Source organism: Onychostoma macrolepis, chromosome 11, assembly GCF_012432095.1.
Source record: "Onychostoma macrolepis isolate SWU-2019 chromosome 11, ASM1243209v1, whole genome shotgun sequence".
In the NCBI taxonomy this organism is placed as follows: Eukaryota; Metazoa; Chordata; class Actinopteri; order Cypriniformes; family Cyprinidae; genus Onychostoma; species Onychostoma macrolepis.
This window is the reverse complement of record NC_081165.1, coordinates 17,594,499-17,608,130: the sequence shown is the minus strand read 5'-3', so window position 1 is coordinate 17,608,130 and position 13,632 is coordinate 17,594,499. Positions and strand designations below refer to the sequence as shown.

At 34.8% G+C, this 13,632-nt stretch overlaps 2 protein-coding genes across 4 annotated transcripts; one reads left to right on the top strand and one right to left on the bottom strand.

Annotated features, from left to right (window-relative positions):
• Positions 1-1,801: 1,801 nt before the first annotated feature.
• On the bottom strand, positions 1,802-6,652 carry si:dkey-245f22.3 (uncharacterized protein LOC492819 homolog). Of its 2 annotated transcripts, none has more exons than XM_058791843.1 (6): positions 6,600-6,652; positions 5,437-5,487; positions 4,771-4,918; positions 4,554-4,691; positions 4,211-4,438; positions 1,802-2,597 (listed from the first exon to the last, which is right to left on the bottom strand). In XM_058791843.1, exons 3-6 carry the CDS (start codon positions 4,889-4,891, stop codon positions 2,284-2,286), a joined length of 801 nt encoding a protein of 266 aa, XP_058647826.1. In that variant the 5' UTR covers positions 4,892-4,918; positions 5,437-5,487; positions 6,600-6,652; the 3' UTR covers positions 1,802-2,283. The 2 variants fall into 2 exon arrangements, with proteins under 2 accessions (XP_058647826.1, XP_058647827.1); XM_058791844.1 differs by lacking the exon at positions 6,600-6,652 and adding an exon at positions 6,054-6,132.
• A 277-nt stretch (positions 6,653-6,929) lies between these two features.
• On the top strand, positions 6,930-13,162 carry cxxc1b (CXXC finger protein 1b). Of its 2 annotated transcripts, none has more exons than XM_058791623.1 (15): positions 6,930-7,054; positions 7,189-7,207; positions 7,644-7,759; positions 7,850-7,950; positions 8,059-8,183; positions 8,691-8,846; positions 8,921-9,058; positions 9,231-9,338; positions 10,263-10,441; positions 10,562-10,769; positions 10,902-11,012; positions 11,148-11,197; positions 12,004-12,100; positions 12,622-12,774; positions 12,850-13,162. In XM_058791623.1, the coding sequence occupies exons 2-15, from the start codon at positions 7,205-7,207 to the stop codon at positions 12,994-12,996; spliced, it is 1,692 nt and encodes a 563-aa protein (XP_058647606.1). In that variant the 5' UTR covers positions 6,930-7,054; positions 7,189-7,204; the 3' UTR covers positions 12,997-13,162. The 2 variants fall into 2 exon arrangements, with proteins under 2 accessions (XP_058647606.1, XP_058647607.1); XM_058791624.1 differs by having other exon boundaries at positions 6,958-7,054; positions 7,192-7,207.
• The last annotated feature ends 470 nt before the right edge of the window (positions 13,163-13,632 follow it).

Below are 13,632 nucleotides of genomic sequence, written 5' to 3'. Positions count from 1 at the left end.
ATTTTCCTGTGTGTTGGTGGCCTTTAATTGGCTAAAATAAACTGATGAGAAAAAAAATCAAATGTCATTGACATTATTTAAATGTTTTTTTAAACCTGTTTTTCAGTGTTTTTACCATTTGCATATTCACTTCCAGTATCATCTCAAAATTAATTTAACGTGCTAGATTTGATGTGCAAATGATCTAGGTAAACAAATTTAGTACTTATGTATACACCGACTTACATACAGTTAGGGATGCAGCGATTAACCGGTTTTACGATTAACCGCGCTTTAAAACGTCACGGTTAATTAATCGTAAAGGCTCCGCTTCGCCGAGTGTTTCTGTTGCACGGAATGGAACTGTTGAAACGAGCAAAATAAAAACAAAGTTACACTAGCGGTGCACCATCTTAAAATGCCGTGCTTATCAGAGACACGGAGGCTACTAGATTAACTATGACAGAGGAACCAAACAGTGATCCTTTATTTCCACCAGAGAAATGACTGAAGTCGATAGTGTGGGACCATTTCGGGTACACCAAGAATGACCAGGGCGTCATTTAAATAGTGCCGTAAAATTTGCTAAAGAGCGAATACATAAGGGATAATGCACGGCTAGCCAACCTGTTCTCCTGTGCAATAAACGATTTTAATGCACGACGTGAAGGTAAGGACCACCTGACGCGAAGTTCGGTAGCTCTAACATTCTGCCCGCTTCAGAGACGAAATAGTGCGGTGAGAGAGTGTGTGAATTAGCCTACCTGCATCTGCGCGTCACTTTAAACAATGAAGATTTGAGTTTAGTTATTTAAACAGTCATTTTACCCCCTCTTTGCTGATTAATATAATGAAGCGATCCAGTCTCTATAAGCTATTTTATTAATGAAAGTCGCTGGGCAGCGTTGACAACACGTTTCTGTCCTCCTAAATGTTTGTGTGGGCAGCTCGATCTCGATCTCACAAACCAAAATAATAGACATTTTCTCAGGCCATATGTAAAATCAGATGAATAAATATTATTAAAATGAATAAGTATGGATGACAGTTGATTACAATAATAGTTTAGTTTATTCCCCTCATTAGTAACAGTGCCCTCTGTGGGATAAAGTTAATATTAGTCATCCCTGTTATAGTATTATTCATAAGTCAATTTATTTTTCACCATCTTTCCAAGTTCTGTACCTCAGGTCCAAAAGAAATGTAGAAAGAATATACAAAATGAAAACACCAAATACATTTGTGATCTATTTCCATTCGTTATTTTCAAAAGGGAAATACTGACATGGATGTTTACAGAGCAGAGGTCACGTTTTTTAATTCCAATAAGAGAGATGTACTTTTTTTTGTGCTGTATTATTGTTTACTGTGTTATTTCTGTTTCAAAAGGCAGCAATCAATAACACTTTAATATCTAAAGAGTGTTTATGTGATTTCATGTTGTGAAATGAATACATGCATAATGATCGTAATAATCGTGTAACCGTGATTATTCCTCAGACTATAATCGTACCAACAAAATCTATAATCGTTGCATCCCTACATACAGTATACATATGAAGATTTCATTTGCAAAACGAGAGAACTACGTTTTTAAAAATGTTAAAAAATCATGTTTTTTTATTCTGCATTCCAATATCAATCAAACTGCAGTTGGGTTGTTCTGATTAAATAATAATAACTAAAAAATACAGCTAACTAACACAATAAAAGCATGATTTATGAAAATTATTAGTTATCTGTTTTTGCAAATAAACTCTTGATATACATTGACTCATATCCACTTCACACAAAGGAGCTTTAAAAAATGAAGACAGCTGTTTTCTATTTTTAATTCAAGGACAGGATATAACATATGTTTAGTATAATGCAATCTCACATTGCCAAATCATATCATCAATTTGTTGTACAACAAAATTAGCCACTAAAAGCAATTTATTTTCATTTTATATATATATATATATATATATATATATATAATGTGTAAAAAAAAAAAAGTTGAACAAAAATAAATTGTTGATTTTCAAAGTAAATAAGAGTTCTACAAATATTTACTCTCAAATTGTAATGAGCTAAAACAAAACTTTTTACCATTTCAATATCATCTGGTTCAGGTGACACGTAAACTGCATATGATTTTTTCCTCTAATGCAGTATCAAATGCAGGCGTGCAGTATCACAGCCACAATCAACCAGCAGATTTACATGCTTTTGAAATCAGCACATAACATTTGCTACATTCCATTCCAGCTTTATGTGATTGTCATGAGCAGTATATAAATGAGCGTGAGAGGTCATGAGCAGCTAGTGAAACAGAAGCTGAGAGAGTTCCATGCCTAGTTCCAGACACTCAGTCGTCTGTAGACAGAGATCGCAAATGGAGCAGTCAAAGGTGCTTTCTCCACAACTACAGCCGCACGCCTCTATGTATTCAGTGCAGCTGCAACATGGGCAAAAATCTATAAAGTCCTCCAGATAGGAAGGGTCGCAACAGCATGCGTTAGAGCAGAAGGACGAACAGATAGAGGCCACGCAGTATTGACATCCGTCACCAACGGCCAGCACGCAATCCCAAAACTTGCAGAACAAACACGCCAACAGAAAGGATGCACACAGGTCTAGAAGTGCAAGGAAAAAGCAAAAAAAGAAAAGGTTTTTAAGATTAAATCTTTATTCTGCATTCAGTACGAGATAAGATAGTCATAATGTTGATTACCACAAAAAAATTATTTCAACTCATATCTGTTTTTTTCCTTTAAAAAACCACACATTGAGGTTATGGTGAGGCATATGAGGCCTTATGAATCAGCTTATAATTTTGTTAAAGCACTTACATTAATACTGTAAAATATTGTGTATTATTTGAGCTGCAAGGTGTTTAAAGGAATAGTTCAACTAAAAATTTAAATTTAACCACCGTCAGCTCATCCAAATTGTAGATGAGTTTGTTTCTTCACCTAAAGATTTGAAAAATTTAGCATTGCATCACTTGTTCACCAATGGATCCTCTGCAATGAATGGGTGCCGTCAGAATGAGAGTCCAAACAGCTGATGAGAACATTACAAAAATCCACAAGTAATCCAAACAAATCCAGTCGATCAATTAACAACTTGTGAAATGAAAAGCTGCCTGTTTGTAACAGCCAAATCCATCATAAGGATTTTAACTTCCTCTATCCATAATAATGCTTTCTCCAGTAGAAAAGTCATCTAGTGTGATTTAGGAGAAAAATATGCTCAGATCAAGCACCATTTACAGGCAAAAACAGTCCAAAACAATATGGCCATGAAGCAATGGTTTAAAGTTCAAATGTCTTAATGATGGATATATTTCTCTCATAAACTATGAGTTTTTCGCTTCACAAGATGTTAATTAATCAACTGGAACTGTGTGGATTACTTGTGGATTTTTGTCATGTTTTCATCAGCTGTTTGGACTCTTATTCTGACGGCACCCATTCACTGCAGAGAATCCATTGGTGACCAAGTGTAATGGTGCATTTCTGCAAATCTGTCGTGATGAAGAAACAAACTCATCTACATCTTGGACAGCCTGAGGGTGAGTATATTTTCAGCAAATTTTCATTTTTGGTGAACTATTCCTTAAAATCATTATTTTACAGTTTTTAGGCATTACCTTGTCATAGCAACAAAGTTTTAAAATTTATATAACTTTACACAGGACAGTGATTTTCACAATAAAATCATGTTAACACACACTGTTTATATCTTGTTGCTACACTATTAAAACCGTAATAGGCCTCATTCAATTACTTTACAGTGCCTCACCGTAAAAAACATATTTAAAAAAAAAAAAAAAAAAGAATAGTCGAATTTATTTTTTGTGGTAATCAACAACATTATAACACAAGTGCTGTCGACTGAGCTTAACTTGTATCGAACCTAGAATATTCCATTAATGGCTGAATCACTGACAAAATATTGATGTGGTAACCACAAATAAAGCAGCTTTGCTGACAGTGTAGCTCATAAAACTACTATCCTGTTTTGTAAGTTAAAGAGCCTTTATACTACTAATCAGCACCACACCAAAAAAAGTTTGGTGTGCATCCTCATCAATTTATCATTATAATTACGATAAAAGATGACAGGAAGAGGGAAAGTTCGTCAGACATGCTAGCGAGGATTTCAGCATCTATAATGCATTAGATGTCATAAAAATTGAATCCCTCATTTCATTGAGTCAAATGTAATTTGAGGTGTTGCTTACCTTCAACAGGGGCTTTCAGGCTCATACGACTCAATGTGGAGGTGGAGGACCGGCTGATTTTGCGATGACGGTGTGTTGCTTTATAAGCGGTGATATGTGACTTTTTAAGATGGTTTGTGGGAAGTTGAACACAGACGGGAAAAGCATCGCTGATGTCACTGCCAGGTGGGTTCAGAACATTCTGAAATGGCTTTTTCACATCTGCTGGGTCTTCTTTGATATGCACATCTATATATATATATATATATATATATATATATATATATATAACAATGGAGATTATAATAATAAAGTTATTTGGATGTTAGTTTAAAAAATGAATGGTAGTGTGAAGGATATTTACCAAATGCTAGTGGTTTTGATTTGCTAAGAGGGGAAATGAGACATGAGTTTTCCTTCCCAGAAAGTTCATCAGTTGGTGATAATTCACTATCCTTTAGACATGTTCCAGTAGATTCCAAGTCTTTTACATCAGACGACTCTGTAAAATAAATAAACCACACTATTAGTTGCTCTTTTCCTCTATACTGAAGTATTAAAAGAGAACAGAAAAGTCCTACCAGTGTGTTGAAAAGTTGATGCACTAAGAATTGAATTATTTTGCAGCTCATCTTCATGAATGTTGGATTTCGATCCAGTTGGTGACCGGCCACCATGTTCACCCTCATGGGCACAGTCCATCTTTTCAAACTCCTCTCACTGTATTCACTACAAGAAGAATAAGTGTAAAGATGTAGAGTGAAAATGCCAGAGCATTTGAACTCTTAACTATGTCATTAAATATTCAAACACAGGAAGCAAAGAAAAGAGATGTGCTATATAGTCTGTGGCATATTTTAAATACTAATGGTAAAATACTGTAGAGGGAGAAAGCTAATTGATCACTTGACATGTTGATATGTTACGGAACTAACAGTTAATAACGTGTTTCACTTTCCCCCTTTTGTGACAAGCATGACTACTTTTACTGATGACATTCATTTTAGAGTTATACATTTGATGTGCACAAAGTATATAAAATATATATATATATATATATATATATATATACAGAATATACAAAGCCTAGCATAAAAAGTACTGATGGAGCAAAAAGTGCCAGAGTCATTAATCTATTATTAATCTCAATCCATTTGGCGAACATATTGTGTGACGGGGATAAGAGGCATCTTAGATGTAAAGAGGGCAATAAATTTCAGCAACCTATTAGTCCAATGTTTGCTTACCTTGAGTCGGAGAGATGCCAGGAAAACTTCTTTTCAAGCAGACCTCAAAACCTTGTTTTGAAAAAATAAATAACAGTTCAGTTTTTGCAGGGTATTCATTAAGATATAAATTAATTCAAATACAATAGACACAAAAACAAAATGTTCATGTAGGCTATAATATTAAGGTAGAGTGGGGGAAAACTCACCCCCTTAAGGATTATGTTTTTTTTTTTCCGGGTTCATCATAGTTTTAATGACAATGGTGTAAATTATAAACCAAGTATGAAAAATGTCCGGAGTTTTCAAGTTATTAGATTTTTAACAAAAATTTTATTTGTACAATTACCCCCACCACCCCAGTCTGACAAAGCAATTTGCTTTAAACATTTACAGCAAAATCAGAGTACAGTCAGTTTATGCTTAAAATTTTACATTTTGTTTTACCACACAGACTATGTTTGAGAAAAAAATTAAATAAGATGTTATTCTGAAAATATAATTATATTTTTATTAAATAACATGTACTCCCTATCTACAGGCCCTACTGTTTTCATGTCATGTATAACTGTGATGTTCTCCAAAACAACAAGCTTTAAAACACTTTTTTCCTTACTGCTGAAAATGAGATCATTTACCGTGAAATCCGTTTTCTCTCCGGTACATCAGTACATCACCAGTGTAAGCTTCATGGTGAAAACTTCTACTGCACTCTTGTCAACGTAGTCCGTAGTTACAATAAAAATGTATCTTGACTTTATCTTGTGGTTATTTTGGGAAAAACAGTAGGGGGGCGTTTCCCCCACTCTACCCTAATTTCCCATTACAAAGAATTCAACATTGCAAATTATTAACACTCTCCTGGAACTCAAATGTCACCAAATTATTATCGTAAAACACACCTGACCACCTCCTCATCAAGTAAACAATATTAACTGCGGTATTGTGTCGCCAAATTTATACAGATACATATATCAGCAGCAGTGATGTTATATTTATAATAGTTTTTTTTTTGTGTGTGTGTGTCAAAAATCGTAAGTTTATTTATATATATTGAGGTGCCTCCTTTTCCTACTTGTTTTCTACGATTGTCAAGTTATGCCATATAAAATCTTTATTTTATTTTATTATTTTTTTATTATTGTTATCTTTGATCATTCAACTTAAAATTAAAATTCACTAACCTTCACCACCACATTCATCCCATCGTCCGTCAGATACTTGCGCTGTTGTAAGGGCAGTTGCTTTGCCTGATCATTATCCGTTCATTAGCATGTCATAGTGTTGATAGGACGCACACGCACCACACCCCCTACCAATAAATAAATGCAATAAAACATATTTACAACAAGAACAACAATTATTAAAATAATAATAATAATATAATTACTAATAATAATATTAATAATAATGTGTATCCTTGTTTATACTGTTGTTGTTTTTATTACTATTATTGCTGTTGTTTATTATAAAACAGTAACAGAAAACACATGGATTATTAGGTATTTATTCGTCTGTAAACGACTGAGAAAATGAACATAGCTTTTCCCCGGTGAGGACTTTTATTATGACAAGCAACCTTCTGCCCAAACAGACAGAAAAGACGCTGTTAGCCACTGATCGATGTAACAACTATAAGGTTTGTAATATCGGTTCATTGTGTTAGGAATTTTACTGTTATCAAGGTCGGGACATTCAGGATACAGACGTGTTTATGCATTGAAGTATTGTCTTAATCAGTCTTCATTTACTCTGTTTGATCGGATCTTCCAGAAGGCGGGGAGCAGCGATGGTAAGTCTGCTATTATGATTTGATAGCATTTTAGCTGCAACTTGAGCAGTCAAAATAAAACAAAAGATAAATTCTCTAAAAACAATTGTTACAAATTAAACAACGCATTATTTAACTAACTGTATTGTAAACAGGAGTAAATAACGTAATCGGTTTTGTTATTAACAAGTGTGCTATCATGCTAGCATGTATTGTGACTTACTGATATTGAACTGTGGTAAATAAGTACTTTTTGTGTCAAATTAATGTCTTTTATTATTTTTATTTTTGTTATTATTTATTGCTTCTGATTTCCAGTGTGGGGTGCCATCGTCTTTGAATCTGTTGTTATTTCCATTAAGTGTAGCTTGTTATAGTTCATTTATTTGTAAACACTTTTCCGTTATTAGCTACCTGGTGTGTCGATATTTTCATTGTATTGTCTCTGTCGTTATAGGACAGCGAGATGTCTGATATAGACCGGACTCCATCTATGGTCAAGGCTGTAGTAGATGCAGAGAATGCTCCTCTCTACTGCATTTGTCGAAAACCAGACATAAACTGCTTCATGATGTAAGACAAATCTCTCCAACCAAGTATCACATAACAGGCGTATGTGTCCAAACAGAGTGCTGAAGTTTTCATCAAATCTTTTTCTCATAGTGGTTGTGACAACTGCAACGAGTGGTTCCATGGTCACTGTATAAATGTGACAGAGAAGATGGCCAAAGCGATCAGGGAGTGGTACTGCCAACAGTGTCAGAGTCAGTGACTAAAGACTTTCACCTCAAAATATTGAAACATGCACTTGAACACACTATGTTGTGTTAGAATATGTGTTAATTCATTCTAAAATATTCTTCATCTCTTAGAATTGGATCCATCTCTTTCAATACGGTATCGGAAAAAGAACCGCGATAAAGACGTTGAGCCAGAGAGAGTTGAAAAACGATCCAGCACTCCAGAGTACAAGATCGATAAGCGGCGAGGATCTAAAGTTAGTGTTTCTCAAGTTTGCCTTTTATGATGTCATTTTCTGTTGCATTATGGGTGGGTAATCTGACCAAAATTTGGTATATATATTACCATACTAATTTTCCTAGAAAAAAGAAACTTTTTAAAATATATATATTTTTAATAATAACCATGTGATAATGCCTATTTTTGCAAATATGCACTGAATTAAATACTTCAAAAATCATATTTAATCTCATTTGATTATTTAGATTTTTGACTATTATGGAACTTGATTTATTTAAAAACAAAATTCAAATAAGAAAATTAATAAAATAATAATCAAGAATTAAATTTTTAATAAATAAATTTAATAAATGTAATAAATACATTTAAATTTAATAAAAAAAAATAAAAATAAAAATATATATATAAAATAATTCTCCAGCCCTTAAATATACCTTGTAATGTCCATTAAACCTGCATGTAATTATTACATTTATTAAAGAACAAAGGTAAAAAATATTATTGTCTACGAACTGCATTCCAGGTGAAGCGCTCTGCCCGTATGTGCGGTGAATGTGAACCCTGCACTAGGACGGAGGACTGTGGTCAATGCGACTTCTGTAAGGACATGAAGAAATTTGGCGGCCCAAACAAGATCCGTCAAAAATGTCGTCTAAGGCAGTGTGTTGTCCGTGCACGGGTAAGTTTATATTTAAGTGGTTTATCATTTTGTTTTTGTTTTGTAGTCAATTTGCTCTCACAATGTTTTTGCAGAAAATGCTGCGTGTTCGAGACGAGGAGTATTCTCTGTGTGAAAGGAAGGACAATATAATGCACAGGAATAGACGATACTCCGATGATTATGATGAGAACGATATGGAGCCATATGAGCATTACAAGGACAGAAATGCGGTAACTGCTAATTGCTGTTGCTCTACCACAACCACTTAGTATATACATTTCTTTGAACTCTTGTCAGGTTATAATATATATTTTAACCTGAATTTTTTTTTGTGAGACATGCTTGATGGGCATGATGCTATAGGTCTTGCACTCATAAACCTCACCCTTTTTTTTTTTTAAGTCATGGGGCAGTGATGATGAAGATGGCCCACTTTACAGCCCTGTCCCACGCAAGAAAGCTATAAAAGTCAAGCACGTCAAGAGGAGAGACAAAAAATTTGACAAAAAGGTACAATGAGAAACACTGTTCCTTAACCCTTGTTCTATGCTGACATTCCTTTACCAAATTTGATGTTCCTGGTCCAAAATTGCTTGTAAAAAGAAAATTGCTTGTAAATCTCTTAATATGCTATATCATCGCCAAATCTTAGATTCAATCTTTTTGTCAGCTTTTCTTTCAGTGTGTACAGGTTTTGTATTTCTTTTTGGAACTGATTGATTGTTGGTCTCCTTGATCTGCTTGTACACGCCTCAATTTTGAATGAGAAAAGTATTAATTGTGATTATGGCAATGTTCACTCAAAAACTGAGGTGTAAAAGATTAATGTTTAGAGAGGCCTACAATCAATCAGTTCCAAAAAGAAATATAAAACCTGTGCTAATTAAAAGAAAACAAGTTGATAAAAAGATTAAAACCAATAATTGGTAATATTATTTGTGCAATATTATTATTATTATTTTTTTTTTTTTTTTGTAGGCTGGTCATTTTTGACTGGGAGCATCACAAATGTAATCCCCCCCCTCCCCTCTCCCAAAAACCACAAAAATTACTTAATATTTTTTGGATTATGTTGTTATACCCTTTATGAGGAAGGTAAGAAAATTTTAGTCCATTGGAGTAATATTAACTGGCATTTTCAGAAAGTCAAAATGACCAGAGCATAACGTGGGTTGAAGGGATAGTTCACCTAGTAATGAAAATGATAATTTATTCTCCCTCAAGTTATTCCAAACCTGTATGAGTTTCTTTCTTTGGTTGAACATATAAGAAAATAGTTTGAAGAATGTTGTTAACCAAACAGTTTTTGGTCCCCACTGAGTTCTATAGTATGCAGCAAAATACTATGGCAGTCAGTGAGGACTAGAAACTGTTTGCTTACCAGCATTCTTCAGAATTGTTTGCTCATCCCATAATTGTGCTCATCTTTCACAGAAAGAGTCCCGTCGCCACAAGCAGAAACAGAAGCACCGTGATCGTTTGAGGCACAGCGAGAGAGGAGATGGCAGACATGGAGGAGACCTGCAACAGTGCCTGGGGCCAAATTGTATCGAGTCAGCACGTCCAAACTCAAAATACTGCTCTGAGGACTGTGGCATGAAGCTGGCCGCCAAGTAGGTTATTTCATTAAGTGCAGCCAACCAGCATGGAACAGTCACGCAATGTTATACCAATACCAATTTAATGTGTTTTGAAAAGATTGTATTGATTTATTGGTTTGCTGATCTGTGCAGCCGCATCTACGAGATCCTCCCACAGCGCATCCAGCAGTGGCAGCAGAGCCCCTGCATCGCTGAGGAACAGGGCAAAAAACAGCTGGAGCGCATCCGCAGGGAGCAGCAGGCTGCACGGATGCGCCTCGCCGAGATGGAGCGCCGTTTCCATGAGCTTGAGGGCATCATTGCCAAAGCCAAGCAGCAGGTGGTCCAACAGGATGAGGATGTGAGTTTCCAGCAAACTTTCTTATGCTAATGTCACTGAATTTTGTAGAGTGATTAGTATAAGATGGAATTTGTGTGTTTTAGGGATCTCATATGTTTATTAGTGCGAGCTAGCTAATGTCTTGTCTTGCAGGTGAATGAAACGGACAGTGAGGACACAGACCTTCAGATCTTCTGTGTTTCCTGTAGTCACCCCATTAACCCCAAGGTGGCGCTGAGGCATATGGAGAGATGCTATGCCAAGGTGAATATATTTTGTTTTCTGAGCCTATTTGTTGATTAGTGATTTATTGAATAGTGGATTTTTTTGTCCCATGTGGTATCTCTTAAAACAAAATTTGTTTGTATTACACTAACACTTGATATATTATTTTAACAGTATGAAAGCCAGACCTCTTTTGGTTCCATTTTCCCAACCAGAATAGAAGGGTAAGAGGGCTGTATATCAGTTGTTATTATACAGTACAGCAGTTTTGAATGAATGTGTATGTATATCCTTTGGTCACTTAGTTTTCTTGATATACTTCCTTTACTTGCTTTATGGATGGGCAGAGTTTGACCAAAAATATATGGTGTATATAATACAATTGTTTTTTTTGGAATTTCAAAAAATGTGTATTTTATTATTATATACATATGATAATGACTTTTTTTTAAAATATATACAGTAAATCAAATACTTCACAAATGGTTTTTCATCTTAATTGATTTAAAAAAAATAATAATTTTATGGCAAGGCTCAAAACAATAAAATTAATATATATTTTTTAAATATATAATATGAGACCCTGGACCACAAAACTAGTCTTAAGTGTCAATTTTTCAAAATTGAGATTCATACATCATCTGAAAGCTGAATAAATAAGCTTTCCATTGATGTATGGTTTGTTAGGTTCGGACAATATTTGGCTGAACTATTTGAAAATCTGGAATCTGAGGGTGCAAAAAAAATCCAAATATTGAGAAAATCGCCTTTAAAGTTGTCCAAATGAAGTTCTTAGCAATGTATATTACTAATCAAAAATAGTTTTCATACATTTATGGTAAGAAATGTACAAAATATCTTCATGGAACATGATCTTTACTTAATATCCTAATGATTTTTAGCATAAAAGAAAAATGGATAATTTTGACCCATACAATGTATTTTTGGCTATTGCTACAAATATACCTCAGCGACGTAAAAACCCTGTGGTCCAGGGTCACATATATAATTTTTCTCTCTCTTCTAATAGGGCAACAAGACTGTTCTGTGATGTTTACAACCCTCAGAGTAAAACATACTGCAAGAGACTCCAAGTTTTATGTCCAGAACATTCCAGAGATCCAAAGGTGAGAGTTTAGTGATGTTCTCACAGTATTTCTGCTCAAACTAAGGGTTTGTTTACACATCAGTGATTGTACTGAGAATGGAAAAGTTTTTCCTTTGCATTTTTGAAAGGTTTCACATTCAGACAACAACACTGTCAAAACGACCCTCGTTCACACAGATCTGCAAAATGACTAAAGACGCTGTAGTACTTATGCCAGGCCAGCAGTTGTTTTATACAGAAACGACACAGAATGTATTGTTTTCAGAAACCTGTTTTCAAAAATGCTCCATTGTCGTGTAAATGAATGGCCAAAACTCATATAAAGTTTTCAGTTTTTAGTTGAAAACGGTGCCGTGTAAACACCCCCTAAACCAGGCTTTTTCAAACCTGTTTGTCTATCTAACACACTTGATTCAACTCATCAGCTCATTAGTGGAGACTGCAAGACCTGAATTGGGTTTGTCTGATAAGGGGGATCTAACCGCGTCTTCAGGCATCTCTTCATAACAGGATTTGAGTTCACTGTTTCTGTCTTCTCAGGTCTCAGCAGATGAGGTGTGTGGATGTCCACTAGTACGTAATGTGTTTGAGCCGACTGGAGATTATTGCAGAGTCTCGAAACGCAAGTGCAACAAGCATTACAGCTGGGAGAAGCTCAGACGGGCGGAGGTGGACCTGGAGCGTGTCAGAGTGGTCAGTCAAGTTCTTCAAAACTTATTTTCAGTGTTATCTTAATTAATATAACTCATATTTTTCCCCTCCAAACAGTGGTACAAGCTGGATGAGTTATTTGAACAAGAACGCAATGTGAGGACGGCCATGACCAACAGAGCAGGACTACTGGCCCTGATGCTCCACCAGACCATCCAGCATGACCCGCTGACCACTGACCTCCGCAGCAGCAAAGACAGATAGCCATGCCAACAATCTGTGCTCAAAATATTTTTATATTTGTATACTTTTCATATTGTATATTTGTCACTATTTGGATGATGTCATTCATATTAAATCTCTCTTCGTGTGTCTCTTTCAGTCTGCATTGATTTATTTACTATATTAAAATTTTTTGTTGTGATCCTTAGGTTTCTTGCCTTAATTTTAGTTATTTTTATTTATACTATATTGATGTATGCTTACAAGGAATTTGTCTTGGTAAAACAAGCTTTCAGAACTGAGACAAAATAACAATTAGACTTATAAAATTACACAATAGAAATGTTTTTTTTTTTTTAAGTTTAATGATGTGAAGTATTTTAGCCTACTTTTTATTACCACGGCTAGGGGTTAATAGCAGTTTTTCAATGTATCATATATATACAGTGGGATCTAGAAGTCAGAAAAATTGAATGATGAATACATATTAAATGCCATTTAAGAAAAGCAAAATATAAAAAAACGACGAAATTCAGAGATTCATGTTACTTCTGCAAGCAGCGCAACATCAATCTAGCTTTTTGAGATGTGAGCATGGGAGGTCTTCCTTTCTTATTATGTAATTACAATATCACTAAATTGCCTCTTAAATTATTAAATTTTCATAAGTGCTTTTGG

Coding starts and splice junctions, on each gene's coding strand:
- si:dkey-245f22.3 (XM_058791843.1), bottom strand. CDS start 4,891: ATGGACTGTGCCCATGAGGGTGAACATGGTGGCCGGTCACCAACTGGA. Junction 4,692..4,770: donor ATCAACTTTTCAACACACTG/GTAGGACTTTTC, acceptor TTTATTTTACAG/AGTCGTCTGATGTAAAAGAC. Junction 2,598..4,210: donor CCTGAAAGCCCCTGTTGAAG/GTAAGCAACACC, acceptor TTGCACTTCTAG/ACCTGTGTGCATCCTTTCTG.
- cxxc1b (XM_058791623.1), top strand. Junction 8,184..8,690: donor ATAAGCGGCGAGGATCTAAA/GTTAGTGTTTCT, acceptor ACTGCATTCCAG/GTGAAGCGCTCTGCCCGTAT. Junction 9,339..10,262: donor ACAAAAAATTTGACAAAAAG/GTACAATGAGAA, acceptor CATCTTTCACAG/AAAGAGTCCCGTCGCCACAA.